This window comes from Daphnia carinata, chromosome 3 (assembly GCF_022539665.2).
Source record: "Daphnia carinata strain CSIRO-1 chromosome 3, CSIRO_AGI_Dcar_HiC_V3, whole genome shotgun sequence".
NCBI classification, from domain to species: domain Eukaryota; kingdom Metazoa; phylum Arthropoda; class Branchiopoda; order Diplostraca; family Daphniidae; genus Daphnia; species Daphnia carinata.
Window position 1 is genome coordinate 6,315,345 of NC_081333.1, and position 27,705 is coordinate 6,343,049.

Here is a 27,705-nt window from a genome sequence, read left to right on the forward strand (position 1 = left end):
TCTTGTTAGTTGAATTCAATGCGTTGACTGTTGAAAGAATCCTTCGAAGAGGGAATCCATTATGTTGACTCGGCTTCTTGTTCTTGTCATCTGTGAATATAAATGAAGATTGAGTGTAATTATTTAAATAAGACACATAATACTATGCATTTTACATACCTGTCTTTTCCATCAAATTTGGAATTTCACTTGGTGCGACTTCATCGGTGTTTCCTATTTAACACATGAATGAACAATGAATATAAAATCATTACAGTTCACATATTTATCAGGACAATATTTACCTTGTTTTATGGGCACAGCACCCTTCCTCAGTCTCCATCTTGGGTAAGGGTAAAATTTATCTTGAACGATTCTTCCCTTGATGATGTCAGCTTCGTGAAAGTGTTTACAACAGACAGTTGAACGGCAACTCAATTGAGATTTACCAATGATACTTTTCCAGATTTCTAACGAGTCTGTTGGTGGTTGGAAAAAAGTAACTTGAAATTCATTTTCCTTATTGTAATTAGAATTACAATGAGGAAAAATGCATCTTTTTCCTGTTTTTCTTGGGCATTTTACTCACACAGCCCCCTAGCTTATTTGGAAACAATGTGCTTTCTGGGTTTTTACAATGGCGGAATGAGAATTTCATTATTCAGTTAAACATTTAGTACGTAGGTGGTAGGGTTTTTTGCACGGGGACCTGTTTTCATTGGCTCTCAAGCGGGTGGGGTGGTTGGAGTGGGGTTGGGAGGAATCGTCAAACTTGGGAACACTTTCGAGAAATTTCTTATGGCAGTTATAACATGGAGATGATGTACCATCTCCTCTATGACTCTGCATGCTAGTACACCATGCTACAAGGCATGGTGTACTAGCATGGTGTAACAACTCTTTGTTATAACGGCCTATCTCGGCTGAAGCCTGTTTGGGGTCTAGGTTATATATTGTCAGAGACGCCTAGTGGCCGATATTGAAGTAAAAGGTAAATGCTGCACCTACTTGAAAAATTTTCTAAGTCCAAACAAGGGGACGTGTCCCATTATCCCATTACCTGTTACATATCAAAATTAACTTCTAACCTTTGTGTAGTTATACTATCGTATTTTTATGTTTAGTTCGTATAAAATGTGGAAGAAGTGGGAAAAAATCTTGTTTTTACTTGTTTGTACGCGCCGCACGTGGCCAGTTTACGTTAGGAAAGGAGAAAAAAAAAGTTTTATATTGGGTTCGAACTCGAGACTCCCGTACTGCAATCGAGAGTTATATCCATTAGACCACTGCATTTGTAATTATTCTACTATCGCGGTACTAGTACATCTCCTCAGTACTTCTAAGTAGTTCCGATGGTGGCGTCGGCTATATCTAACCTCAGTTAGGCCACACCCACCTCGTCAGAAAACAGGCTTAATTGGAGATAGGCCTTAAAATGGAGAGTTGTTACACCATGCTAGCATAGATAAAGACGACTGGTTCGTCATGTCCATAAGACAAATAGCATGGGCTGCTGACGCAAAAATTTAGGGTACCCCTCCTACGATTTTTTCAACATGGTCTCCGCGAGTTGACTCGACCGTTCGGGTTCCCAGCGGCACCCCCATTCTTGCGTTTTGATTGGCTCTCCAGCTTTGATGCCAGTGGCAACCACCACTGAAAGAAAGCAAGCTGTTGATGTGTCGTCTGCTTGTGCCGTCTGCGTGTCGTCTGCATCGATTTTAATTTTCAAAATAATTCAATTTTCAAATCACAAAATTACTAATCAAAAATCATAAAACGTTCCTGATATTAACACTGACATCTTTAACTACAACCCCTTGGATTCGACGGTAAGCGACTTTTTTGTTTCCGATGAACCATGATAATGTAAGTAGTTGTAATAATAATGTAAAGACTGTAAATATTTGAATATGAAAATAAACCGAATGAAAAAAATTTCTTTTTCTTTTTGTATTATAATAACGATAAGCCTATAATAAGATAAATATAGAATCGTAAAACTGTTTTTGAATTTTATTGACGTTGATAATAATAGAAAGTTTAAAAATTGCGCCTAAAAATAATGGCACCCGTTTTCTCAATTGTGATTGGTTGTTTGTAATTTAGTATTTCCTTAACTAATTTGATAAATTTTTGTTGTTTAATACCCACGTAAACATTCCTCGTGAAACAAGGAATCTAGATATTACCTTTATAACATATAATAAGCCTAAAGAATGCCTAAACGAAGGGCCCAAAGTTTTCGGTTTTTCATAGTTTCCCTCCTCCCCATACACCGTCCAAAAATAAAATATTTATTAATGGACAAACTATTGGTCTAAAAAGAATAATTTTAATTGCAATGAATAGCCCATTGTAAGGGCTTTCGAGTTTCATAAATTTAATGCAGCATTTCCATCACAAAAAAATATAAAAAATTTTATTTGCAAAGTTTTGCGATCCAAAGATGTAATAGACCCAAACGATAAAACGACAAAAAATCTTTCGTTCCAGAAATTTTTTGGTTACCGAAATCCTACAGAATTAGAAAGCTCATACTAAGAGCTATTCGTTGAAATGAAAATAATTCATTTCAGACCGATAGTTTTTCCATTAATAAATATTTAATTTTTGGACGGTGTATGGGAGGAGGGGAAACTACGAAAAAATCGACAACTTTGGGCCCTTCGTTTAGGCATTCTTTAGGCTTATGATATGTTATTAAGGTATTATCTCGATTCTTTGTTTCACGAGGAATGTTTTCGTGGGTATTAAACAACAAAAACTTATCAAATTAGTTAAGGAAATACTAAGTTACAAACAACCAATCACAATTGAGAAAACGGGTGCCATTATTTTTAGGCGCAATTTTTAAATTTTCTATTATTATCAGCGTAAATAAAATTCAAAAACAGTTTTACGATTCTATATTTATCTTATTGTATAGGCTTATTGTTATTATAATACAAAAAAAAAGAAAAATTTTCATTCTGTTTATTTTCATATTCAAATACTTACAGTCTTACATTATTATTACAACTACTTACATTATCACGGTTCACCGGAAACAAAAAAATCGCTTACCGTCGAGTCCAAGGGGTTGTAGTAAAAGATGTCAGTGTTGATATCAGGAACGTTTTATGATTTTTGATTAGTAATTTTGTGATTTGAAAATTGAATTATTTTGAAATTAAAATCGATGCAGACGACACGCAGACGGTACAAGCAGACGACACATCAACAGCTTGCTTTCTTTCACTGGTGGTTGCCACTGGCATCAAAGCTGGAGAGCCAATCAAAACGCAAGAATGGGGGTGCCGCTGGGAACCCGAACAGTCGAGTCAACTTGCGGAGACCATGTTGGATTTTTTGGATCCTTACGCTGATTATACTGCCATCTAGTGGAGGTTTTGATCACTACTGAAGGTGTAAATAGCTTTCCATTAACCGCCATTGTTCGTGCCAGCTTGTGGCGTCCTGAAGCTAGGTTTGGCTTGAAAATGTCGTTCCCTAAAGAAAATAAGAATAGGATAGGTTTGTACAGTTTGATTTACGGAGTAATCTGTTATAATGTTGAAGGACCAAAGTAAATAATAATTTAGTTTAAAGGTTACGATATGACAGACAGCTTTGGTAAATGGAAAAAAGGGAAACAAGAACTTGAAACTGTCATCTAACCAAAATTTGAAGAAAATTGAGCCAAAAAACCAAGAGCCAGATAAAAAGCGAGGACCCATTGACATCGTCACTCGTAAAAAGCAACTCTTCTGAAGATATTTTCATTTCTAGCTTATTTACCAATATTGCAACTCGGGGTGTTTCTTCAGCTCAAGATCTCGATAGTAACAAAGTTGGTGTTGACCACAATAGTTTTACCCAAAAAATTTACACGAGGAACCATGCTTCCAATCCTGAAAGAACTGCAATATCGTCTAGCAGCTAAACTCTCATAATTCACAGGTATGTGTAAATCTTTATATTTAAGGAAGACCAGCCAGCCAGCTTATATCATCTATTTTCAGGGAGAAAATGAAACCCTAACTTGAGCGGAAGTTAGATCAATTGAAGAAGAGATACTTAAAAGGAAAAATAAAAAGGTGACGTCCAAAATAGCAAAACTTTCAACAACCAGAAAAAGTAAAAATTTTGGAAGGCAAAAGTAAAGTTGAGAAGGCAAGAAGCATTGTAGGTGTGAGGTTTGTCCGCTGAGGGAGACAAACTACACGAAATAAGATAGATAAGGATGTTTTGAGACTTACTGTGGGCTCATGGTGGAGAGCGGCGACTGGCGGAGAAATGACGCAACACAATTCAGTAAGTGACACAGGGTTTGTATTACAGCACTTTTGGCACGGAGCACCGTACACTTCGACTCACAAAAACAGACTGCTTTACAATTTTTCGGGGAGAACATTTTATAGGTAAGTAGAAGGTCGAATTGGTTAGCACTTCGGGAAGGGCAGGGGATTTTGCCGTGTAAATTTAACACAGAGGTGCGAAAAGGGGCATGGGGCGGTTCTCGGAGGTTAAAGTCCTCCGTGGGAACCAAGGTCGGTGTGGGGAGAAGCGGTGCCGGTGGGTCGTCCCTTACATAGGGAAACAGGCATTGGAAGGTTCTCTTCAAAGAGCTGAAGGTTTAAGGTAAACTTTCAGTTTGACAAAAAAATTTTAAGATCTTCAAAAATTTTTACCTTTCTGTATTACAATAGGTAAAAGACGATGTGAATTGCTTGCTAAATCAATTAAAAAACGCGATAAAATCAAATCACAAAGTAAAAATAAGTGGACCAATGCATTGAAGAACAGAAAAGAAGAAAAGCTAACATTAAGAAACATGAAAAGAAAGAACCTAAACTAATGAAATAAGGCCAATTTATCATATTAATGAGCGATACTGACTCTTGGATGAGTTAACTCGTGTTCTATTATGTCCAAAACGTGTTATAGTTTTGTATTAAAATACACTGGCATGATTCCCATGTTCGTGGAAAATTTTAAGTAACATATCTTTGATTCATTTAAAAAGATTTAATGGCTTAATCATAAACATTAACCACAGACACATCACATTAATCAACTTAACATTAATCTCAGACTCAAAAAAAAGCTCTTTTATGGTGGAAAATGATTAAAATTGATTTTTCATTATTAGTACCTTTGTTAGCATCAAGACATAAGATTTTAATATTATTCCTATAAACATTATTTATCAAATGTTAATAATAATGAGTTAGCCTACATGTAAACATATACTAGTTTTCAACGCCCGCCAAAAGTCCCTCAACCCTATTTCTATTGGCGTTCATGCATGTAGTTCTTTCCTTTGTCCGCGAGAGGCACTGTAACTAGAGTAAGCATTTGGCTTTTTCTGCGTCAGTAGGGATAGGGCTAAAAGCATAGTACACCACGAACCAGTGGTCTTTATCTATGATGCTAGTACACCATGCTGCAAGGTTGTTCATTATTCACCATCGGGCAACACTGCTCAGTTTGAAAATTTAAGAAGCATATTTTCGTATTTGTACTGTTTTCATCACTAATGAGTTGTTACTTGTCTCTTTCTATAGAAGAGTCATAATGGATAAAGAAAATAGAACAAATTCGGTAAATTAGTTTGCAGCTTAGTTCTTGTAGAGCAACTTCGTATCCAATTTGTATTTTAGATTTTAAAGCCAACCACGAATCCATCAAATCAACTACCAGGTTTTGAGTATGAAGAAGAACAAACGGAAAATTTTACTTTTTCACGGCGGAAATCTTTTAAGAAGCGTGTTAGCTTTGCCGGAAGGGATGAAATAAAGTAAGCTCTTTTCTTTACACTTTCTACAGCTCATCAAACAGTAAAAGTAACTACTACCCAGGGAATTTCAAAAGCATGAAGTATTGACAGTTCAAAAGCTGGAAAAAGTATTAAATCAACTTCAGGATGAAACAGAATTTTTAAAAATGAATGAATTAGGCGGTTGGGATTCTGAAAAAGAAAATATAGACCAACAGACTTTGGTACTGAGAGAAATATCTGTTGCACATGATTACATGGAAATTACAAGTTTAGCAACTATTGAATGTGACACAATTAAAAGCATTGCCCAAGAAATTGAATCTAGAGAAATGTCAAGCGGATATGACTGTATGGACATAACAACTATAGCAAGCGATGAATCCAACAAAAATGAAACCACTGTTCAAGAAGTTGAAATGGAAGTATGCTCCGATTCTGTTGTGCAAATTTCTGGTGTAATTACTGTCAAAAACCACACAGCAACAGAAGAATTTACACTGCCATGCATCCAGCCCATACTTATTGAAAATAATTTTTGTTGTGGCAAAAATTCTATGGAAATATCTGTTCCAGAGGTTGAAATACCAATAGTTCAAGAAAATACAATTCCTTCCTGTATGCCTAAAGAAGTGACAGTTAAACAGTCAAGCAAAGAATGTCATGAAATGATAATGGAAGATGTCAATACTAATTGCTCGTCAGAGCTTCTAAAACCAACATTAAATGAAGCTGGAGTTATAATCTCTGAAATGGTCCAGCCAGACAGTTGCATGCTACAGAAATTTAGCAGTATTCAAGAACCTGTTCAAGAAGTGAAATCTTTATGCTCAGATGATTCAAATGAGTTTTTATTGCTTGCTAAGCAATTTAACTGGGAGGTTTTGTTCTTTGACAGTCTGTTAGTCTTTTCAAAAATCCATGACTATCTCACCTTGAAGCTCAAGCTTGATGCTGAATATACCTATCAAAATGTTAAGCATTATGTTGTGGAAGATATTGAGATTGACACCAGAAAAGGTAGTTTGAAATATCTATTGTGGTTTTCATAATTTTCTTTTAAATGATTTTCTTTTTCTTTCTCATTGAATTGCATTTTGGAAAAAGACGTGGAACAGAAATGGACTAGGTTCGGACTGATGATTCTTGAAACCTCTTTGGAAAACAGTAACCTTAGAGAGGTATGCAGTAATACGCAAGATTTGCCGAAATTAATGTATGTTGTTGAGGAGCACACTCGCATGTTTGTTGACTTTGCTACTGAAGATTCGCTAAAATTCGAGCTGTTGGCCAACCAACGATCTATCCGATTTCATGCAGGTTACTCGGATTTTAACGTAACATTCGAATCATCAAATTTGGAAAACCTTTCCTGGGTACGAATTTCCTTGAATCTATTTCCTCGTTTACCCTTGTCAGCCAAAGACATATCGGTTGAAAGCATATTGGGGATAGTTAACAAAGCTGAAATAACAAACATGATTTCCAACATACGACCGAGTACCCTTTACTTGACTCGCATTGCGGAATGTGTCGAGGATTTCCTGAAATTCCGATCTGTGGACAACGAAAGAAAAATGCTTAACTGTGCAAAACATTGAAGTGTATAAATTTACGGTTTTATTTTATGCATACACGATTCGGTTTTTTAAACTTTCATAGCTTGTAATATGGCTTCTCTTTCACGGATCATAAATTGTATGATGAGATTATGTATATTTTCTTGACTTCGACTCATTTGCCGTTTCATTGCCGCGCGGAAGTCCTCTCTGGCACCCAAATCTCCTCTTCGAGTCGTCATTCTCCTTTGCCTAGAAAAGTAATTCAATTGCGAAAACAAAAATTTGGTAAAATAAAATAAAAACTATTGAACCAATAATTTTAGATGAAATTTAAGAGATCAGGTAAAAATTTTGCGACTTCCCAAAAGGCAAACCAAGGGGGATCCCCCGGGCCGAAATGGTTAACTTACGTGGCTAGCTGTGTGGCGGAAGGAGGAAAAATGTCCATATTAATGGCTCCACCTTGATCCGTAACCAGAAACGCTATTTCTTCCAGAATGTCAACTTGAATTACGTAGGAAGAAAAAAGCTTATAGGTAAACTGTCCTTGTCGCCGAATTTTTTCTAAGCTTTCCTCTAGTAGGCTTGCATTGTTCGGCCAATCATACTGAAGTAAAACGATAAGATGACCCATAGCGAAATCGCAGTTGCCATTCCTGAGAGCTTGATCCCGAAAGCATGCCACCAGAAGGCTAACAGAATACTGTACGATTTCTGTGTGGTTCAGCGCCATAAAATGTAATGGTGGCTTTAAATGAGTGAAAGATACGAGGACGATTAAAACGTTGAACATCTTTTTGACAAATAATGAACACCTTTCCGTGGGGACTCGTAGAGCAAGGAATAATAATCGGATGAGCTGATGGATCACTGCTTTCTGCTGACAAATCTGCAATAACATGTAGAATTTGTTCTGTGGCAGCCTATAAAGTAGAATGGAAAATTATGTAGGAACTTTTGTTTTGCTTACTTTTTCCGATTTCTAAAATAACAAAATTTTAAAATAACACGTCAAGTGACTTACAAAATTATTTCTTAGACAAAAAGAAATGCCTGCTGATTTCAAAAGCAACGATTGTGGATTAAGTAAGGCTGAACTCAAAGATTGCAACTTTGTCAAGGCTTCCGAATATAGCCCTTGATATAGAAGAACATCTGCAACGAAACTGGGTAACCAGAGCCACGTCTCTGTGCGCAGGTGACTGCAAATTTTTGCAAATTCGCTGCGTAGTTCTTCCGTCTGTTGAAGAAGTTCCCAGCAACTAACTGCAGTTAAGAAGCTTGATAACAAAGTGGTTGCAGTTGGAACATGGCATCCTTTTGTCACAGTCACGTGCAATGTTGAATATGAGCTGGAACTATCATCCTTCCGACGTTTCAATGCAGGCTCTTGGTCAATATTACTACTAGGGAGAATTGCAGGTACAAGTAATAAAGGTGTATAATCTATCTTGTTTCCTAGAATACATAGGTAAAGTATTTTAACATAATAAATTTTTTTTTTTACTAAATGGAAATTAAGTAAATTTTACCTTGATTTGGAATTTGAAAGCTTAGAGGATTTATTTTCCTTACATACTCATACAGCGATTCCACTAGCACCACTGTAGTACAGTATATTAACTGGCGAAAGTTTGGACTGTCTTCCCCCCCGAGCGGTGTGGAATGGTAGAAAGACCAAAGGTTTTGGCACATCAGCTCTCGGTTGCTACGAGTGTCGTACAAAAAGAATGTCGGTACTAACTGCCATACAACAAAAGTTACGTGGTATGACAAGAAGAATACTTGATACTAAACATGGAACTGAGTTCCCAACCCAGTTTTCGGCCCATGGAAAACATTATTTTAAAAAGATTTGTCCAAGCTTCCTCTGCTTTTAGTTCAGAGTCTTCCACTCCCTATTGACAAAACTTTAATTAAAAGTAAAACAGATCTCAAACCAGTAGCTTACCTGAATTAATGTTGACCCACTGGCAAACCAGCTGACATAGAAATCAACTGATTTCAAGATAAGTCTGTACAATTGTTTTTGAGGGACATCAATTGTCCTGGAGCTAAGCAATGTTGGTAGCAAGTCTACTACCAACAGTTTCCTAAAGCAATTAACAGGAGTCTGGTAGTGGCTATGCTTTTCACTTGTCAGCAAAGTATCCGCTAATTTTTTCTGCATTATAAAACAAGAATATTTTTTTAACTTCTTAAATTTACAAAATGTACATAAGATCAAAAGATACTCCATGAGTGTCAACAAATTGTGGTAGCATGGACAATAAAACTAGCATTAGTCGACAATGTTCCAATGTATCTTCTGCCCTTTCAGCCATAGCAAGTAATAGCTGATGCTGCACTTCTGTGAAATAAAACATTTGGCTTCACTGAAAATCAAAGAAAGTGAGCAACTGAACCAGCTTACCTGTAAGCATGTGCGAAAACATGTCACGATGAAACTGAGATATTAGGTTGCCATTGGCTTTCTGTAGGGCACATGTGATATGCTGCACCTCTTCCCATAATTCAGCCTCATTTGGAAAATCAAAGAATCTGCAGTTGTGATACATAAGATTGCTGAAAAAGATTGAAAAGTAATTTAGCTGTATACTTACAAGCTGGAAAAGTATCTGGCAGCTTCTTTGGGATTGTTGGCAGATTTTTGAGTAGTATATGCCTCAAGCTGAGCAAACGGAGCCATTTATAAGAACAACGAATTCGAAATTATCTTTACTGTTAGCACTGAAAGTAAGTAAAAACATCAAAGAAGCACACATACTTGGACAGCAAAATTTCGCGGGAACAATGTTTTGGCTGTTATCATCCAAGCTTTTGCCGTGGCAGCATCCTGTTTCTGGCTATTTTTTGTCCGGTAAATCACATAATCTTCGTCAGAGAGCTGATTTTCCTGCATTTCATCAATAACTCCCGTTCGCATTTTTTGAAAATAAATTATTAGCAGACACACGTTCAAAACAATCAACACAGGTCGCCAGAATCGGACTGCGTATATTGGTGTACATTGAGCGTGGAGCAGTACTGCGTGGAATTCTCCGTGGAAATGGGAGGAGCAAGAAGTCTGTCTACGGTAACTCGCCCAAAAGAGTATTGTACATGTACAGTATGTTCCAAAAAAATCCGACTACCCCCCTTTAAAAAAAATGCCCCCTATCAACGTATAGCTAAGTTACTTAGTAGTTTAGGTGGGTTATGTTAGAATATGGGAAAATGCGGGAAAAAATGTGGAAAAATGTGGTAGACGTTACCATAGAAACGAGACAGGAATGAGTTTGTGTCTCGAATCACTAAGGGATGAGACAAATTGCCGTTAGGCAAAGCCAAAAATTTTAACAAATCTACTAGAAAATTGTTTTTGCACCAGGCTACGAGAGACAGACTTCGGGGTGGGAAGTCTCGTCTCCATGGTAACTAATTTAATGCATCATGGAATACGCGCCTTTTTCAAAATGGTTGTTCTTATGCGCTAAATTAGTATAAAATGGGGGTTGGACTATAAATTTGATGCAGTTCATGTTTCGCGAAAATCACGCAAAACAATAAATTTTCATTAAATTTGATTTAATGAGTACCAGGCTAGGCCTAACGTTACCACAGACGTTCTTTCCGCAACAGTTAATTGTTTTGCGCTATTTTCATGAAACATTTTTATAAACTGTATCAGTTTTATAATCCACCGCCCGTTTTATACTAATTTAGCGCGTAAGAACAACCATTTTGAAAAATGCGCGTATTCAATGATGCATTAAATTAGTTACCATGGAGATGAGACTTCCCATCCCGAAGTCTGTCTCTCGTAGGCTGGTGCAAAAACAATTTTCTAGTAGATTTGTTAAAATTTTTGGCTTTGCCTAACGGCAATTTGTCTAACCCCTTAGCGATGTAAGGACGCGAGCTTATTCATGTCTCGTATCCATGGTAACGTCTACCGCATTTTTCCCGCATTTTCCCACATTCTAACATAACCCACCTAAACTACTAAGTAACTTAGCTACACGTTAATAGGGGGCATTTTTTTTAAAGGGGGGTAGTCGGATTTTTTTGGAACATACTGTACATGTCAATAGGCCTCCTGGCCCATTTAGTAGGTCTTGACCTAGAGTCAGCCTGCATGCGACATTCCGTGACTTGTCAGGTCCGCAGTCAACGTCCGCACTTTACCCTGGCCTCGCTATCATTGTAGATGGCGAAACCATTGAGTAGGCCTGGATGCCACGGTACTCGTAGTACGATATACCGTGCAGAAAAAAGCATAATGAATTTTGTCTCGACGTATAAGCGAGAATGTCTCTTGAAAGGAACCTCACCCTTGCACGCCATCGAATCATCTTGGCCAGATACCATTCTAAATTTCAAGTTTCTTCGAATCCCATCATCTGAGTGGGATCCGGTTTTGGCCGCTTTAAGGAAAAACTTTTCCGTAAAAAAAATTTGCGTGACTATCGATGTTGATTTGAAATCCAAAAACCATATCCACATGACTAAGTTGAAACATCTCCACCCATTTGTCCAAAGTCTGCTCATTCATTTGAATAACAGTCAACATTTAACTGAGCTATTTTTGGTTGGAATACCTTTTAGTGTTGCAGACCTGGATTGTGTCAGTAAGGTATCAATGTTTTTAACAAAATAGGCTTGGATATGAATCAGGAGCAGGTATCACTAGTTTCATAATGACCTTTTTTTGTTAACGTTTTTTAGGGTATTGTTAATTCAAATTCATTAGAACATATTTGCTTCGCAGAAAGCAAGATTGGTGATAAAGGATTAGCAAAAATTATTGAAGCAGTAAAAGCAAAACCCAATATTGGTACATAGCTTTTAGCATTATTTGGTGACATAATCAACGTTTAACAGAAAAATCTTTGTTTAGCATGCTTGGACTTGAGGAACTCTGGCTTGTCTGATAAAGTTGGCAAACTGCTTGCCTCACTAGTATCTTTTCAGTCTGTTGCTAGAGACAATGCTGCACAGAAAGCATGTTTGTCAGCAGGAGATCCCAATTTAGATCTGATGTGTGGATTAAAGAGGCTTTCTTTGAGTGGTAACAGTCTTTCTGATGCTGTAGGGCATTTGGCATTAGCTCTGTATGAAGATAGTTGGATAAAGGCAATTGACTTGCAATTTTGGTAATTATGAGTTTGTTAGAGCTTTGTCTATAGTCTATTTGGCATTCAACTTATTATTCATAGTAATTTGAGAGATGATCACCTCAATCAGCTTATAGTGGCTGCTGAAAAAAGCTGTTCCTTGGTCTACGTTGACACAAGTAACAATGATGGCTTAAATTCGTCATTGGTGAAGAGGTTGAAAAAAGTTCTGGAGTTTAACGTGCTGAAGCATCCTTACGTCGTCATTCAGCCCATCTCCACTCCGGTGTCAGATCGCTTGGTGTCAAATAGAATAGGGCAAAATGTGCATCGTAATACGTCTTCGAAAGAAATGAAGCTAAATACTAAAACTCAGAATTCTCCCATTAAACCTAGACATGAGTCAAAAAATAAGTATGTCTGTTATAGTCCGTTTATAAGTTTCTAAAACCTATGCAATATTTAAGAAATCACCCATTTCTTTGTTAGAGCAAAGGTATCAAACGATGGATTGGCAAATGATGCATCGTTCAGTCAACTTGTACATCCAAGGTGAATGCTTTTTCTCGTTTGGCCGACCAACCAACGTAAATTTATCATTCATTTTACTTTTATTTATTTACGTATTTGTTTCTTTTTCAGACATGATAATTTCATGAAGAGAATTTCGCCAAATAATGCGGAGTTGCACATTACTCAAATACATGACGAGGTCAGAACAGTTAAAGCAAAAATTGCGACATTGGAGGAGGAAGTGAGAGAGCTCAGTATAAAAAACAAAACCTGTTCAGGAAGCATGATGATATCGAGCTCGTCCAAATTTGCTGAAAGCGACGCGCTTAGTAGTACTTTTACCCGAAGTGTGCTAATGTGCTTGAGGCGACTTCAGGACTTATTGAGAGAACTGAAGATTACTTCCTCTGTCCCTCACAATTGTCAAGCAAAAGTTCAAGGTCAAGAAATTCAAGTAATTCTCGATGCCGTGTATGCGGCCGCGCGTCAGTTTGACCCTAAAGCAAACCGTGCAAAATCGGAAAAGAACGTGACGAGCGAAAACTGTTCGCTTATGGGAAGCACGAAAACCATAAATTACAAGGTGACAAGGTTATCTGTCCAAGCTTATGGTAATAATCTTATAAATTCCTTTACCTTGTTATAATCAAAAGGTGGAAAAATCAGGTAAAAGTTGCGAAAATACTTCTGGCGACTTTCCCAAAGTTTGCCAAGGCCAAAGTGTGATCTCAGACAAAGAAAATACGACAACAACAGAAGATCTTGCTACACTTTCCCGGAGTATGAGTTTGGTTGAATCTCTATTTAACGGACACTCGCCAAGGAACAATCGTTCACAAATTATGCAAGAACAGTCAGCTGTTAGCCTCCATGATTCATCAAGAAGTACAACAAGCAATCTTCGTGTGAATTCCTTGAAAAGCCTACGAACGAGTTTGGAAGGATTACGTCAAGAGCTTGATAGAAAAAATGATCTATCTATAGATCAAAGGAATTTGATACCTGACTTGACCGACAATAGAAGTGTTTGTTCCCAAGAGCAAGCTGGCTCGCACTACAGTACATGTTTCAATTCTTTTTGCACATCCAGTGCTTCAAGTCGGCCAATTTCGAACAGCTCAACTGAAATGCGGACTAAAGTTTCAAATGATTCTCTTCCGCATTCTGACACCAAACAGACAAAAAAAATTTGCCTTGAAAAAGACAGCATCCCATCGCCACCGTCATCAACCATCAACTTGTCATCTATTGTCGATCTTTTGGGGAACTTCAGCATTGATGATATTGGCAGCAGTACGCTAACACCTCCGTAAATAACGAAGGGAGCAGCGAAAACCATTTATCGTAAAAAAATCTGATAAGTGCGAGTTGCTTTGCTCCATAAAATGCCTCCGTCACTAAAAGAAATTCGCGGTTTTTGCGCCAACGGAAAACGCACAAATATTTTCGTTAAACGTGGCAGTATTCGCGTTCATCAGAATCCATCCTAATTTGGGCGACAAAAACCGTGTACTGAAGACGCAAGCCATTTAATTAGGCAACGCTCAGTTTGATACAAGAGGAAATTCGTTTTAAAGGTGTTGTTTTGATTTTATTTTTCTTGAATTTATTTTTCGTTCGCCAGCTTGAACATAAATGTAAAATTCATATATCTTTGTCCGAAAATGTCGTGCGTCTCTATCGGAGCTTTTGGGTGGAATGTTTTGAAGTAATGATTAAAAAAAAGTGAAAAATTCCAAGATGCGGAAAAAAAAAGGTGGGATAAAACTTAAAAAAAAAAATAGGGAAACCTATGGTGCAAACCATTGTATCTTAACCCACCCTCACTTGTTCTTTTCCCATTTTCGGATATGTAACTGCATACCGATCCAAGAACATTCTTAAGCTACCCTATTGACGAAGCTTTAAGGCAACAACTTTTCATCACTCCACACCTGGAAGAGGCACTTTTTGTGTGTACCATTTTCGATTTCGAAGTATGAGCGTTCAAATAAATTTGTCGTTCATTAATTTATTTGTAACTTATTAGAATTTTTGTGTATTTGTTGTCTACTTTGTATTCATACAAGTTCCGCATCTACTGCATTATCCTTAGGGCAGCTTAAGGGCGCAGGCAACAATGTATCCTAATGCAAATATCTTACATGTTTGTACACGCAGTATCATCTGTTTACATCAGATGTATCTAGCGAAATTGGATAGCCAATTTCAACAACTTGCGCACCATTAGCGTTGGAACACATTTCAAGACAAATTCCAAATGGCATTTTTTTCCCTCGGGTATTTGCCAGAACTGCTAATGCTTCGCGACTTCGGACGGCAGTGTTTTGATCAACACACACCATCTGACATCGGAAACATGGACCGACGTTCTATTGCAAATCAACGGAGATGAGCGTCTCAACTAAATATTGTCACCATATTACGCTTTGATACCTGAAAAAGAAAGGGCCCTATTTTTACTTTTTCCCAACCATCTTCTTCAAAAGCATTTGCACTCTGTACAACGAAATTGCCTCGAAATCTAGTCAGGTATTCTTCCTAAAGAAGGTAAACGTAGTGGATAATTATTCGCCTAATTTTAAATACGTCACATGGTATAGCTACCGTTGAAGATAATTCCAAATCCGTACTTTTAAGCTGCTCCTTCAGACTATTCACGCTGCTATAATTAAGTAGCAAAAAGGGAGAAGTATTCACCAGTGATGAATCTAAAATTGAACAGCGCAGCAGTTTCAGGGCAGGTCGGCCGATCACCTTCGTGACACAAAAAAAATTCATTACTGGTATAACCCTTTCTTAATAACTACGGAAACTACTTCGCTCAGCCACTGATTGACCGCAGATTCGCACTGAGCTAATTGGACGACTTTTCCGCATATCTTCCTGAGATTTGCTCCATTGTCGCCGTCCAAGAACGTATAATGGTCGTTGATATCCATGCTGATTGACAATTCCGTGCCATGGTATTGTAAAATAAGTTTGTTTCGTTCTAAATCGATGCTTGGTCGAATCAAACTTTAAAATATTGAAGAATAAAGCCATTATCATTATAGTAAATTTTATGTTATGAAAGATTCACCAGAGTTTTGGCTCACGCTTTTGTGTCAAAGCTATGCCGACATCATTTACGATAACCCAGTGTCGGTCATATAATAGCCCAGACTTAGAAATCGGCCATGTTTTTGGACTGAAACTGCCACATGACTTTATCGGGTAGACGTGAATGCCTACTAATTCAAAATTAGTTCGATTCTGCCGAACGGGGTCCAGTAAGTTTTTTGCAATGTTATTTCTCGGTGCCGGTGCCATATTGTCTGCGAAAATATTTGAAAAACTAAATGATCACGCAGTAAAGATTTGAAAGCTAGACCTTGCAAAAAGCACTGTCGTAATATAGCCACGAACTGCATGACGTCCTTTCTTTGTGACATGTAACCAAACGAAACACGAACTGCGCCAGTTGGCCTACCGTGAATTAAGTCATTTTCATCGCCACATTTATGACCAGACTGTTAAATAGCATCCATATTTATTAACAATTAGAAGAAATTTGAGGTTACCACACACTACTGTAATTACTATAGCAACTGTATTGCATAGGAAAATCTTACCATATAATGGGAACATAAATCCTCTTCTGATAATTCAAGAAACCGTTGGCAAGCGGCAGGATTGCAGAAGCAACCTGTTCTCACGTGAACATCGTACAAAGTAAGCATTTTTTCGACCTAGAGAAACAGAAACTCATCAATTTCTAAGCTAATTGTGCAATTGCCATAAGTTCAACATAAGCATATCCAATGTAATCGCCGTTTTCCGCCATCAGATTGAAAGTGACAATGGCACCCTGGCGTTGCCGATCAGTGAATTCCGTGTAGGAATATATTTTCACTAAACTTTTTCCGTTCGCATGTTTCAGCTGGCACAGGGAAACATACAACAATTGCCCCAGTCGAAATGTGTGGATAGACACATTGTCCATTGTTGATACAAGATTTTTAAGCTCCCGCATGCTATGGCGGAGTGCGAGTATGGAGAGAAAATTTGCAGTCCCATTTTCAAACCTGTCAATTTTGAAAACATGGTTGTGATTCATGTTGGTTAAAAAAATTTTGCTTGGTAGGAGAAGACACAAGAAAAAGTAAGGAATTGAGACCATTTCTTGAGTTAGCGCAAACCACTCGCTTCGACACGGTAGAATTATCTAAAAAAAATTACTTTTCCTGTAGAACATGGCGTGCCACATGAAAGTCGCGAGAAGACGAAACAATTTCCACCGTCCCTCCGCCAACATACTTTATTGAGCAAAATCAATTGAATAGAAAAAAGAAAATAAAACTACAATTCCGAAGGGTCATTAGAAATTTGTGATCGTTTCATACCTTTTTATGTAAGACATGATTAGCACGCTGATGAACGATTAAAGCACCTAAACCTATAGCGTTGAAAAAGCGGAAACGGAAATAAAAACGTTAATAGTTTGTCAGTCGTGAAAATGTCTTGTTTCTGTGTTTGCCTTTGTCGTGCACAACAGGAACTCACCTGTTGGATAACCAAACATCTTGTAAAAAGATATTGCTACCATATCTGGTTGCCAAACAGAGAGATCTAGCTGATTGGTGCCTACATAAGAGGCGGCATCCAAAAGACAAAACCAGGCTTTTTTGCTTTCCTCCTTCTTATTTAGAAGTTCTTTGTTCAAACATAAATCACAGCTGATGTCAGAGAGGGCTCCCTGTTGCGAATATGATATAAGCTCTAAAGGATATTTGAAGCCACTGAAATTGCATTGCGCTGGGAAGACGAACAATGAATTTGATGTCGGCGCCGTTTTTTCGCTTTCTTTCGCAACCTCTGTTTCTACTTCAAAAAATAAACATGAGGTATAGGGCTTATTTTTAAATGATCCAAAAAGCTTGAAATATCGCTATAATTTTAGTTACCTTTTTTTCCCTGAGAAACTGAAGAAGCAAGATTGGCTTTTACGTGTATCTTTTCACGAATACGATTATGGCTTTCCAGATTAAAATAGGTGCTAATGTCGTCAGATGGTAACGCATAACATGGAACATTTCTTTTAAAATATTCCCTCATGCCAATAACTGAAGTGTGACTTTCTTTAAGGTATACAAAGGACCCACAGTCATTTGAATGGGATGGCATACTTGAAAACTGAAAACTTTCAGCCACAAGCCTAAGGCTATCAGTTGCACCTATATTGTTCAATTGTTATTACTAATCTTAAATCTTAAATTCACTTCAATGCTATCTAAATAACCTGATGTAAATAACAATGTATATTGATTAGGATCTGCTTGAAAGAAACTAAGTAGTTCAATTCTTGTTTGATCAATAATATCAGTTGTTAATCTGCTAGGTGTGTTACGACTATGAGGATTCCCAAAACAATTCTGTGTTAATTCAGCAAGTGAATGCTCTATTAATGACTTAGAATACAGTGTGCTCCCGGCATGGTCCAAATACAAGCCTAAGAATACAAAAAATCCAATTACACACCATTTGAAAAAGGAGAAAATATTGAGCTTACCTTTCACATGACTGAAGTTGCTATTCATATACTCCCAGGCCTCTTCCCCATAGATATCTGTCTCCATTTTAGGGTTTTAAACCAGCTCTAGCGTTGAATAGATCCGAAGCAGTTGAAGAATATTTGCTACACTGATATGGGATATGACCATTCACTCACAAAAAGATTGTATAGCTTTCCCGTTCGTTTGGTTCCTGATTCACCTACACATGCAACAGGTGAAATACTTCAGTTAAATCGAATTCCATTTGTTGACAAACAGGCCTAAAATATGAAAGGGCGGACAGTCCGACTAAAATGTGAAACTTTCTGCGGAATGGAGATGCCTAGTTTCATAGCGAAACTGGTAACTTGAGACCCGGCCAAGGATGGGAATCTTAGATTCGTAATCCTAATCCTTGCCACCTCACGAAAACATAGGCAAGGCTATCAGGGAAGTCTGAAGGCTATCGCAACAAAGCCACCCTGACTAAACTCACGTTATGGCTGCGCGTCGGCCCAGCAGTTGTAGCTATTCGTCGACTCAACAATCTTTTATTCGTCTGCCGTTTGCTGTATCAGTCCGCAGACTATCCCACTGCATTTGTCAGTCGGTCCACCTGGTAAAGCTATCCGTCGATCCACCCGGTGAAGCTGTTCGTCGTTCCTATCGCTGTTTTTGTCCGTCGAAATTTTCGCTACACCTGCCCCTTGACCCACAACTTTTGACGATTTTCAGATATTTGATCACTAAATTTGACGACTTCCCCCGTGTTTCGGGTGAAAAAACAAATTAGCTCTACATTAATAACTATGATTTATCTAAGACCAGAGAGCAGTACAAGCTTATGGCGAAACCTTAGGATCTCGAAACAAAGTATCCCACTGTTACCAAATAATGCAACCACAATAAAAGTGAAGTTTTGAACCAAATGATGTCATAACTTATTATTTATTCGGCGTCCAAGACGCAAGCACTGAGAACATTCAGAATATCTTTTACCAGTGTTTTGGCAACCCAAAAGCTTGAAGTAGTATTGCCAGAAACTAGAGACATTTTATTCACGCTTTCGGTGAATTCTAGAAATAAGGCATCTACTACTTTCTTACCAAATACTTTTATTTGATATTTATCTGGTATAATTTCTAAAATAGAAAATCCCTTTCTCGACAGCTGGGAATCGTCACGTGAAAGCAGCGTCAGTGCTATTTGAGCATTCCAGCTAAAGCCCTCTTCGCTGTAAAATAGATTTCCATCCTTACAGAACTGCTTGAGAAGAGCAATCCGGTTAGGAACAAAACGGAGTGTATGGACGGGGAACAAATCAAACAGAAGATTGATTCCGAATTCAATCACATTATGAGGATTTTTTTTGGTTATAAATCCATATTCTAAAAACAATTTTTGGTTATCGTGTGGCCCATAGTTGATGAACACTTGCTGATGTTTCTTTATCTTTTGACTCGATCGTATTTCGTAGCACTGGCTGTTTTTATTGAAACCAGCTTCGACGACCACATGCGGATCATGATTAAACATGTCCAAGTACGGTGCTAGAGCCATGTTATTCTCCAGCCCGTCCACGTTAAATATATCCGAATCTTGATAAAAAACTGCTCTTGTATTGACACAATACCAAGCCCATTGAAAACTTTCCAATGTCAAGTTTGGACCAAAAATTTTTTCCCAGATTACCAAAAGGGTTTCATACTTTTCCACAACATAACTTTGGTTGCATATAATTTTATCTCGAAGAACTTTGGGCAAAACAGCTACTTCTTGGCTTTCACATAATCCACCAACTGAGAAACTCTTTGGCAGAGTAGAAAGGTAGGAAGAATACAATCCATTTATTTTTGAAATCAAAATGAAGAAAGTTAAACATTCCGCTGTTGTCATCTTGAAATTTTGCAAAGCAGGAATTTGTGAAATAACGTTTGCTTTAGTAATAAGAAGATTTTTAGGGATTCTTACTATGAGGCTATTTGGAGCTAAGTTGGACATGGCCATGAGGCCACGTCCAGTGTCACTAAACACAGCTGGTTTTGTTTTTAAGCAATCTTTTGAAGCAGCGTTCCACCCATTTGCACTCATCCATTTGCACAATTCAACGAATTCCGGATTTGAGTCGATTACAACAGGGCGAAAACATTGACTTTCTATCCGCCGTTTACGAATTCTGGATGTTCGTCCCATGTTTTCATTGAAAAAAGTTTCAAGTCACTAAAGCAGTAAAGCTTGTCCCACAGTATGTCTTCATTTTGTCGGCGGTGCCAAACTTTATTTATTTTTATTTTCGCCTTTTTAAAGACTAATGTTCAACCATGGTGTATTAGTAATGGTGGGACAACTCTTCGTTATAACGGCCTATCTCGGCTGAAGGCTATTTGTGGTCCAGGTGACCTATAGTCAGAGACGCTTAGTGGCCGATATTGAATAAAAAGTAAAGGCTGCATCTACTTGAAAAATTTTCTAAGTCCAAACACGGGGACATGTCCCATTATCCCATTACCTGTTACATATCAAAATTAACTTCTAACCTTTGCGTAGTTATATTATCGTATTTTTATGTTTAGTCCGTATAGAATGTGGAAAAAGTGGAAAAAAATCTTGTTTGTACTTGTCGCTCCTTAACAAAATAAAAATCAACAACATTGGTAAAATATAGAATACATTGGTAATATAGAATTGAAATGTGTGGGAAAACAATGGAAAGTGAAAAAAAAAACGTTAGGAAAGGAGAAAAAAGAAAGATTTATACTGGGTACGAACTCGAGACTCCCGTACTATAGTCGAGTGATCTATCTATTACACCACTGTATTTCTAGTTACTCTCCTACCGCAACACTAGTACATCTCCCCCTTTGCCATTCCGTGGTTGGCGAATATTCTAGTTCGTAAATAGTTCCGATGGTGGCGTTGGCTATAAGTCTCCTCAGTTAGGCCACACCCACCTCCTCTGAAAACAGGCTTCATTCGAGATAGGCCTTAAAATGGAGAGTTGTCCCACCATTACTAATACACCATGGTTCAACTAGACAACACACGAACAGAAATGGATTTTCTTGCCTACCTAGCGAAGGCAGGCCTTACTACCAGCGACCATGACGCGCTTACGTGACAATAGTGGTAATAGTAGGAGGCGCTTTTGCGTCAAAACTAGGCACCAGAACCACCGAGACTTTAGAGTTTAGACTAGGGAAGTTTAGACCCTGCGGAAAGTTTTTGAATATCTAACGATAGCCTATCTAAAGATCGATATATCGTAAAAAAAATCAAATAAATAGTCACCCAAACTTCAACCTTCGTCTAAACACAGATAGCGGTGATATTTCACATTTCTCCCTTTACAATATCCAAAGAAAGTCGTGCATTGAAAGCTGTAAAGTCAGAAGTTAAAGTTTTTAAAATAAGATTGTCAACACGTTTCCTTCGCAAATCACGTACAAATATCTTAATTTGTTTTTTGTCCTGCTCTACCAGCTGTACGGTGTACGCCTTATCAGTTAATATCACAATCTCATTCATTGCGATGGCCTTGCCTATTTCTTCTTCTTCTTCTCCAAACGATCATGATCTCATAAAACAATCCCTGGTTAGGGATGATTCAGGTTCTAATAGTGTTCCTTCTAGGTTGGAAGATAATAACAATCCTCGTTGGGGACCATCACACAAGGGTGCTCAAGAATTAGCACAGCTTTACACTAAAGGTGAAGAATGTCATACATTTAAATTCATTATTTTCTGAAGTACCCACAGATTTTTCAATTTTCCTGCTATACAATGTAGATTATTATTTGTAAGCTTTCTGTTTCCTCTTTGAGATCACAGGCAAAAGATTCCAAGAAACCTTTTCGGTAGTTATTGCTGTTGCATTGATGGTGATAGATCTGTGTTATTTGATATATTACTTTCAACTTCAATCAATTGGTGTTATTCTACTTTCTGGCTGTGCTGGTATACTGTCAGCAGATTTTTCATCTGGACTCCTTCATTGGGCTGCAGATACTTGGGTGATAATTGTAAAATGTATTTGTTTAAAAATCACCAGGAACATTTTTTTAATTTTTATTTAAACAGGGCTCAGTTGACCTTCCTGTCGTAGGAAAGGTATGTGTAAAAGTTTAAGTTTTCAATGACTATAACTTGAACCATGCTATAGTCATATCTGCTAGTCCTTAGATACCTAATGCTGTTGAATGATGGTGGTACACCATGCTCATAGAAAACAACTAGGGGAAGTTCTCCCAGTCTGGGATTAAATTCGGCCCAAAAAATCGCAAATTCCATAAACCTTTACAAAAAAGAAAAAATGAAACGTTATTCTAAAATTAGTTATATATTCGTAATCATGCTCTCATTTTAACACAACAGCTACGGAAAATTTTTTTTTTCTATTTGTTCACTCGGATGTGACGCCTACCACCAAACATAATAGACTGAATAAAAAAATTTAGTATAACATTTGAACGAAATATGCTTCTCTAACATCGATAGTCTTAATTTTCGTAGAAGCCAAAAAATTAAGTTTTAGCATATAATTGGAACCATAACCGCACAAAGGCATAGAACAATTGACAATTGAGGGGAAACATTAAATATAATCTATTACGGATACCGATAAGGAAATAACAGGCCCACTCTCATCGATAAGAAAAGAACAATTGAACATCTCTTGAATCTCCCGCGACATCCATGCTGTTTCGAACAACAGATTTGCTTACACAAACTGAAGTACCAATATCGAGGATGTATTAATAAATGTTTTAATAAGATGCTTCGTATCTAAAATGGCTATTATGTGTTATGGAGATTGGTTAGCATTCTAGCTTAGCGACTCGAATGGTGTAGGTTTCATCAGTTCAGTTTTCCATAGTTTCTAAAACGGATGATCTCTTTTACCCAGTATGTAGTCTTTGCAGAGATCGTCCATGAATAAAGTTCTTTTCGCACATTTTTTTACATAAATTGCCATTTTAATCCTAAAATTTAACATAATAATTTAGATCGTTGTTTCTGTTTTTTTTAATGAATGCTTGAAATTGATAATTATGTGATAATCGCAAACTTCAACGATTAAGTTCAACCAAGTTTTATCTGGTTACTTGTCTATCTACAGAATTTTATCCGACCGTTTCGAGAGCATCACATCGATCCGACAGCCATAACTCGCCACGATTTCATTGAAACAAACGGCGATAATTTTATGGTGATCATTTTGCCTTTAGGAATTATGGCGTCACGTTTTTCAACTTATTCGAGCGATCAAATTGCCCATTCCTATGCATGGTACTGGTACCTATTTCTGTTTTCAGTTTTCGTCTGCGTGACCAATCAGGTTCGTCACTAGCAATTTTTTAAAAAATTACGAAATAATACTAAAAGATTTATTTGGCAGATTCATAAATGGTCGCACATGTATACCGGGCTTCCCAATTGGGTTCAATGTTTACAAGATTGTCACATTATTCTACCCCGCAAACATCACCGGAAGCACCATGAATCGCCTCATGAGACATTCTTCTGCATTACAACAGGTTGGCTGAACAGGCCTCTTGAAATCGTGAAGTTCTGGAAAATACTTGAATATTTAGTTGAAAGCGCCACTGGTCAAAAACCGCGAGCAGATGATTTCAAATGGGCCGAGAAAAGAAAGTAGCGGTCTAGTTACTGCGAGGCAAATATTGAGTCACTCCTATAACTATATTTTTGCTTTTACGTTATGCTGCCAGGCACAGTTCATAACAATGGTCCTATTTTACTTGCTCTGGAGATTGCTTCTTATACAGAAGTACATAAGGCTTGTTAATGCAAATATGTCAAAATAACACTGATTTTCTTATGTTTGTTGTAGAATTCAGCATAGGAGCTCTTTGAATTACAGTATTAAACAGTATGAAATTGTCAAAAGAAGCGTATGAAACAAACAGAATACATTTTTTATTGGGTAATTTAGAAGTATTGTCAGAAATTACTTCTGTCTCTATCATTTTCATTTCGAGTAAATTGATACTGGGTAGCTTTTGTATCCACAAGTACCGGACATGGTGCAAATATATTTCTTTCTCTCCTCCAAGGCAATAAACTGAATACAGAATGTCGTATGTACCAATCTTTCGGAGGACTATGCCGGAATTTGACGAAGATAAACTTGTCTTGCGTGTTCAACGGCATCCAAAAGAGTCTGTAATTCTGGCAATGGCTGGGAAGACAATGAGCGAGCCTCTTCAACGAACAAATCGACATCAATGACAAGCTGTATTCGTATTTTATCGTCGTCGCTAATGCCGTTGCCGAGAGTCATCGATGCGGTAGCACTACGGTCTTTACGTAATCGTTTCAGGCTCTCTTCGGTTTTCTGAACAGACGTCAATACATCAGACACTGCTGCAAAATACCTGAAAAAACACACACGGGTAGACGAGGTGGAGAGAAGACGTTGAGTGTATAAAATGGGAAAAACTGCACAGAAATACTTAACTGTAGAGATAAAGCTTTTATGACCCCATCTGTCCACTTTGAAACAAGTTCAGAGTGATTCGCGTGTAGTGCGCGGAAGTCCTTAATTCCAGCTAGCAACTGACCGACATAACTCGAAGCTTTCGTCGGTGCATCTTTGTTTGTGCGTCGATATAATCTTGGAATATCTGCCACCTGTTTCAGGCGGGTTGCGCAGTTACGATCAACATCGCTAATAATAAGTTTGCTTATTTTTGGTAATATGACGCTTTCAAGATCTGCAACACAGCTTTGAAAAGCACCTAACGAGATCTCATTCATTAGTCAAATCACGTTGCTATCGAAATTTCTGAAAATATGGAAATATTACGCATACTTACTTTCAAGAGCTTTAGGATTTTGTATGCCCAGTAAAGATAGTTGTTTCCAAGCCATGCTCCAGATCACAGGGAATTCAGCTACAATTATGCGGATGTCACTATCTAGCAGGACCAATTGGTGTTGCGTAAATTTTGCTTGGTGTTGTTGGGCCCCCGATAAATCCGTTTCAGTTAGCCTGGCGGTACTGCCTGACTGGGTTAACGACGTAGCTGGAATGCTTGTCTCGGTAGCCTTGAATTGCTATATGATTAAAAAAGACGAAAGCTAAATGGAAATAAACTGGATTCTTACTTCTAACAAAATTTGGGTAATTTTCTGTTTGTAACGGGCAGTCATTTGAAGGGACAACTTCCAAAACCTGTAATCGTATTATGAGAGTAACTGAAGTAATAACAGATCAAAATTTGAATCACACCTGTGAGCTAAAGATGGAAGGTAAATATTAGGATCAAAGCACGACGCCAAAGCGTTTAGAAGAACTTCTGTGGTTTGAAAATTACTTCGATTTTTCTCTGCTGATGATTCGTTGAAAGGGGTAATGAGGCTTTTTTCAAGGCTACCAGCTAACTCTTGAAATCTAAAAACGACGAAAGCCATGAAAACCTAAGTTATACATGATTCATTTAAAAGACTTGCCGCATTTGGAAGTAAACAGGTAAATTCCAGCGTCTCATTAAGGAATGAAACATTGGATCATTTTTTACGGAACGGTTGCAGGAACGATTTGACGACTCCTCCAAATAGTCAATAAATTCCATCGTGCACTTGTAGCGCTATACAATAAAAAATTTAACAGAAGTCCACGAGACATCTTACTAGAAGTTTAGTCATTCGACTCCACAGCAAATTTACTTTGTGATACAAATCGGGGTTTCCTTGCGCAAAAATGCAGTCTAGGTCAGAAACAAGAAAACCATAGAATTCTGGCCACAAACAGTCAACAACGAAGGTGAAGCCTTGCAGACCTTCAAAACTGGAAAATCATAAACTATTATCGACAACTGTCTGAAGTGTAGAAGAATTTAGCTATTGCCTGAAAGTTTTGTTACCTTCTGCTTATTTCGAGCACATCCTTCAGCTTTTGCTTTATAAAATCTCTTATTTTGTTCAGAAGTCCATATAGATCCTGCGGATCCTTTCGTAAGGAACTGTTATTCAAAATTTTCTCAAATGCTGGATGAACAAGATGAATCCGGACAAGGTGAACTGCTAGTTTGCATTGATCCAAAGTGACAAACGTATGCAAAGCTTTTTGAAGAACATCCCGCTTTCGATATTCAATTCCATGCAACAGTGTGTGTTCCAGACACTTTATTAAACTTGACTTGACATCGGCAGTTCTCTGTAAAAGCATTATTGAGAAACAACATCCATGTATGATGTAATTATAATATGGTACCTTCTGCAAATCTGCAATCACTAGTGGTCCACTGCTACACTTTAAAAGCAAATGTTGCAACTGGTTATATTCATTTGCAGCTCTTCCAATCACATTACCTTTACTAGGATCCTCTTCTAACATACTGTTTCAGACTTTGCGAGACTAAGAAGTTTTTCTAAATTGTCCAGTGATGTAGGAATTTTCATCAGACATTCTAAAACAAGTTTCTGTTCCCTTAGGCATTGCCGTTCACTTAAATTAATTAGCAGAGTGCTGTGGGCATCATCTAGCACTTTATTGACTGTCTAAAAGTAGAAGAAAATATGTTGTCTTTTGCCTTTTAATACTCTATTTCGTTGTGCACTCACCAAAATTTCTGCATGAATAGAAGTTAATGGTTGTTGTAAATTTGTGATAGCAATATCAAGCCCAACTAAATTTCCTGAGAGGTTGACAAAATCTGCATAATCTCTGTTTATGAGTTCAATCATAGCCGACCTTAAGACTTTTAAATAAGACCCCAGATCATCTCTCAAAACTTCCAAAGGAGCAGTATTCCATAGATCTTGCAGAAAGACATCTGCTGAAAAACTGTCCTAAATTTTTAGATAAAGATAAGTAAACAATTCGACGCGATTGGCAGCAATTTAAAACATAAAGAAAAAAAAACAAATACTTGAATAAAAATTTCTCGTTTGAAGCAAACCCCCGGTGGTGTTACAGGGACGACAGATTCCATATCGAAGTTCTTGAACTACGATTGTTACAATGTTATGTATTTGAGCCTTAAATGACCGGCAAATCTTTTCTTGTAAAAATTTTTCAAAGAACTGAACTGCAGAACTACTAGGCTTAGCACAGAACAACAATCAACAAATAAAGCAGTCGACGTGGCAATTTTTTAAGTAAAAACAAACATAGAGCCCGAGGCTTGTCAGCCGGGGGATTTGTTCAAAATTAAATCAAACAGAAGCTATCTTGCAAAGACATTATTTCGGTTATCTAATAAGCAGTGTATTGGATTTTAACAAACCAAATCATC

General features: G+C 37.6%; 7 protein-coding genes and 1 long non-coding RNA gene across 15 annotated transcripts; 4 read left to right on the top strand and 4 right to left on the bottom strand.

Annotated features, from left to right (window-relative positions):
- The first annotated feature begins 3,403 nt into the window (after positions 1–3,403).
- Positions 3,404–4,923, top strand: LOC130685385 (uncharacterized). Of its 3 annotated transcripts, none has more exons than XR_008999590.1 (5): positions 3,404–3,495; positions 3,571–3,921; positions 3,984–4,150; positions 4,557–4,602; positions 4,671–4,923. It is a non-coding gene; the product is annotated as an uncharacterized LOC130685385 (long non-coding RNA). The 3 variants fall into 3 exon arrangements; XR_008999589.1 differs by having other exon boundaries at positions 3,409–3,495; positions 3,564–3,921; XR_008999588.1 differs by having other exon boundaries at positions 3,416–3,921.
- Positions 4,924–5,435: 512 nt separating this feature from the next.
- LOC130685345 (uncharacterized) lies at positions 5,436–7,393 on the top strand. The gene is made up of 4 exons (XM_057508640.2): positions 5,436–5,565; positions 5,625–5,761; positions 5,823–6,760; positions 6,848–7,393. Exons 1-4 carry the CDS (start codon positions 5,539–5,541, stop codon positions 7,339–7,341), a joined length of 1,596 nt encoding a protein of 531 aa, XP_057364623.1. The 5' UTR covers positions 5,436–5,538; the 3' UTR covers positions 7,342–7,393.
- Positions 7,338–10,272, bottom strand: LOC130685338 (integrator complex subunit 10-like). Of its 2 annotated transcripts, none has more exons than XM_059494457.1 (11): positions 10,074–10,272; positions 9,906–9,977; positions 9,716–9,843; positions 9,537–9,652; positions 9,254–9,466; positions 9,088–9,200; positions 8,835–9,010; positions 8,327–8,760; positions 8,118–8,225; positions 7,713–8,050; positions 7,338–7,551 (listed from the first exon to the last, which is right to left on the bottom strand). In XM_059494457.1, exons 1-11 carry the CDS (start codon positions 10,226–10,228, stop codon positions 7,389–7,391), a joined length of 2,016 nt encoding a protein of 671 aa, XP_059350440.1. In that variant the 5' UTR covers positions 10,229–10,272; the 3' UTR covers positions 7,338–7,388. The 2 variants fall into 2 exon arrangements, with proteins under 2 accessions (XP_059350440.1, XP_057364614.1); XM_057508631.2 differs by having other exon boundaries at positions 9,906–9,973; positions 10,070–10,272.
- A 1,228-nt stretch (positions 10,273–11,500) lies between these two features.
- Positions 11,501–14,921, top strand: LOC130685331 (protein Cep78 homolog). The gene is made up of 7 exons (XM_057508621.2): positions 11,501–11,917; positions 12,010–12,118; positions 12,182–12,437; positions 12,501–12,812; positions 12,888–12,950; positions 13,041–13,494; positions 13,565–14,921. The coding sequence occupies exons 1-7, from the start codon at positions 11,564–11,566 to the stop codon at positions 14,222–14,224; spliced, it is 2,208 nt and encodes a 735-aa protein (XP_057364604.1). The 5' UTR covers positions 11,501–11,563; the 3' UTR covers positions 14,225–14,921.
- On the bottom strand, positions 14,922–18,869 carry LOC130685327 (molybdenum cofactor sulfurase-like). 3 transcript variants are annotated; one of them, XM_057508618.2, is made up of 14 exons: positions 18,463–18,869; positions 18,193–18,402; positions 17,858–18,127; positions 17,457–17,774; positions 17,297–17,349; positions 17,133–17,209; positions 16,702–16,978; positions 16,526–16,642; positions 16,285–16,423; positions 15,994–16,228; positions 15,731–15,929; positions 15,519–15,668; positions 15,348–15,452; positions 14,922–15,283 (listed from the first exon to the last, which is right to left on the bottom strand). In XM_057508618.2, exons 1-14 carry the CDS (start codon positions 18,527–18,529, stop codon positions 15,074–15,076), a joined length of 2,427 nt encoding a protein of 808 aa, XP_057364601.1. In that variant the 5' UTR covers positions 18,530–18,869; the 3' UTR covers positions 14,922–15,073. The 3 variants fall into 3 exon arrangements, with proteins under 3 accessions (XP_057364601.1, XP_059350439.1, XP_057364600.1); XM_059494456.1 differs by having other exon boundaries at positions 15,994–16,216; positions 16,279–16,423; positions 17,457–17,777; positions 18,463–18,865; XM_057508617.2 differs by having other exon boundaries at positions 17,457–17,777; positions 18,463–18,864.
- Positions 18,870–19,378: 509 nt separating this feature from the next.
- Positions 19,379–20,803, bottom strand: LOC130685350 (SET domain-containing protein 4-like). Its single transcript, XM_059494460.1, has 2 exons — positions 19,552–20,803; positions 19,379–19,488 (listed from the first exon to the last, which is right to left on the bottom strand). Exons 1-2 carry the CDS (start codon positions 20,636–20,638, stop codon positions 19,394–19,396), a joined length of 1,182 nt encoding a protein of 393 aa, XP_059350443.1. The 5' UTR covers positions 20,639–20,803; the 3' UTR covers positions 19,379–19,393.
- Positions 20,804–21,626: 823 nt separating this feature from the next.
- LOC130685361 (plasmanylethanolamine desaturase 1-like) lies at positions 21,627–24,391 on the top strand. Of its 3 annotated transcripts, XM_057508659.2 has the most exons (6): positions 21,627–22,152; positions 22,267–22,323; positions 22,415–22,455; positions 22,523–22,552; positions 23,562–23,780; positions 23,841–24,391. In XM_057508659.2, exons 1-6 carry the CDS (start codon positions 21,975–21,977, stop codon positions 24,099–24,101), a joined length of 786 nt encoding a protein of 261 aa, XP_057364642.1. In that variant the 5' UTR covers positions 21,627–21,974; the 3' UTR covers positions 24,102–24,391. The 3 variants fall into 3 exon arrangements, with proteins under 3 accessions (XP_057364642.1, XP_057364643.1, XP_057364641.1); XM_057508660.2 differs by lacking the exon at positions 22,267–22,323; XM_057508658.2 differs by having other exon boundaries at positions 21,629–22,152; positions 22,274–22,455.
- An 87-nt stretch (positions 24,392–24,478) lies between these two features.
- On the bottom strand, positions 24,479–27,511 carry LOC130685336 (conserved oligomeric Golgi complex subunit 2-like). Its single transcript, XM_057508629.2, is given in 12 exon segments — positions 24,479–24,840; positions 24,924–25,203; positions 25,282–25,522; positions 25,574–25,640; positions 25,698–25,859; positions 25,919–26,055; positions 26,135–26,255; positions 26,332–26,624; positions 26,682–26,812; positions 26,815–26,968; positions 27,032–27,259; positions 27,340–27,511. Coding segments are annotated over 12 exon segments (2,151 nt in total). The 5' UTR covers positions 27,403–27,511; the 3' UTR covers positions 24,479–24,566.
- Positions 27,512–27,705: the final 194 nt, after the last annotated feature.

What these genes read in the sequence shown, in the direction of transcription:
- LOC130685345 (XM_057508640.2), top strand. Translation starts at nt 5,539, where the DNA reads ATGGATAAAGAAAATAGAACAAATTCG. An exon ending in GCCGGAAGGGATGAAATAAA is followed by an intron (nt 5,762 to 5,822) that starts GTAAGCTCTTTT and finishes ACTACTACCCAG; the next exon opens with GGAATTTCAAAAGCATGAAG. An exon ending in TGAGATTGACACCAGAAAAG is followed by an intron (nt 6,761 to 6,847) that starts GTAGTTTGAAAT and finishes TTTTGGAAAAAG; the next exon opens with ACGTGGAACAGAAATGGACT.
- LOC130685338 (XM_059494457.1), bottom strand. Translation starts at nt 10,228, where the DNA reads ATGCGAACGGGAGTTATTGATGAAATGCAGGAAAATCAGCTCTCTGAC. An exon ending in CTACGAGTCCCCACGGAAAG is followed by an intron (nt 8,051 to 8,117) that starts GTGTTCATTATT and finishes ACTCATTTAAAG; the next exon opens with CCACCATTACATTTTATGGC. An exon ending in TCCGCCACACAGCTAGCCAC is followed by an intron (nt 7,552 to 7,712) that starts GTAAGTTAACCA and finishes TTACTTTTCTAG; the next exon opens with GCAAAGGAGAATGACGACTC.
- LOC130685331 (XM_057508621.2), top strand. Translation starts at nt 11,564, where the DNA reads ATGAATTTTGTCTCGACGTATAAGCGAGAATGTCTCTTGAAAGGAACC. An exon ending in ACCTGGATTGTGTCAGTAAG is followed by an intron (nt 11,918 to 12,009) that starts GTATCAATGTTT and finishes AACGTTTTTTAG; the next exon opens with GGTATTGTTAATTCAAATTC. An exon ending in AGACATGAGTCAAAAAATAA is followed by an intron (nt 12,813 to 12,887) that starts GTATGTCTGTTA and finishes TTTCTTTGTTAG; the next exon opens with AGCAAAGGTATCAAACGATG.
- LOC130685327 (XM_057508617.2), bottom strand. Translation starts at nt 18,529, where the DNA reads ATGGAGACAGATATCTATGGGGAAGAGGCCTGGGAGTATATGAATAGC. An exon ending in CGCCATGTTCTACAGGAAAA is followed by an intron (nt 16,979 to 17,132) that starts GTAATTTTTTTT and finishes CAAAATTGACAG; the next exon opens with GTTTGAAAATGGGACTGCAA. An exon ending in TAGGGCCCTTTCTTTTTCAG is followed by an intron (nt 15,284 to 15,347) that starts GTATCAAAGCGT and finishes GATTTGCAATAG; the next exon opens with AACGTCGGTCCATGTTTCCG.
- LOC130685350 (XM_059494460.1), bottom strand. Translation starts at nt 20,638, where the DNA reads ATGGGACGAACATCCAGAATTCGTAAACGGCGGATAGAAAGTCAATGT. An exon ending in ATATCAAATAAAAGTATTTG is followed by an intron (nt 19,489 to 19,551) that starts GTAAGAAAGTAG and finishes AAATGTCTCTAG; the next exon opens with TTTCTGGCAATACTACTTCA.
- LOC130685361 (XM_057508658.2), top strand. Translation starts at nt 21,975, where the DNA reads ATGGCCTTGCCTATTTCTTCTTCTTCTTCTCCAAACGATCATGATCTC. An exon ending in ATTGGGCTGCAGATACTTGG is followed by an intron (nt 22,456 to 22,522) that starts GTGATAATTGTA and finishes TTATTTAAACAG; the next exon opens with GGCTCAGTTGACCTTCCTGT. An exon ending in TCGTCTGCGTGACCAATCAG is followed by an intron (nt 23,781 to 23,840) that starts GTTCGTCACTAG and finishes TTTATTTGGCAG; the next exon opens with ATTCATAAATGGTCGCACAT.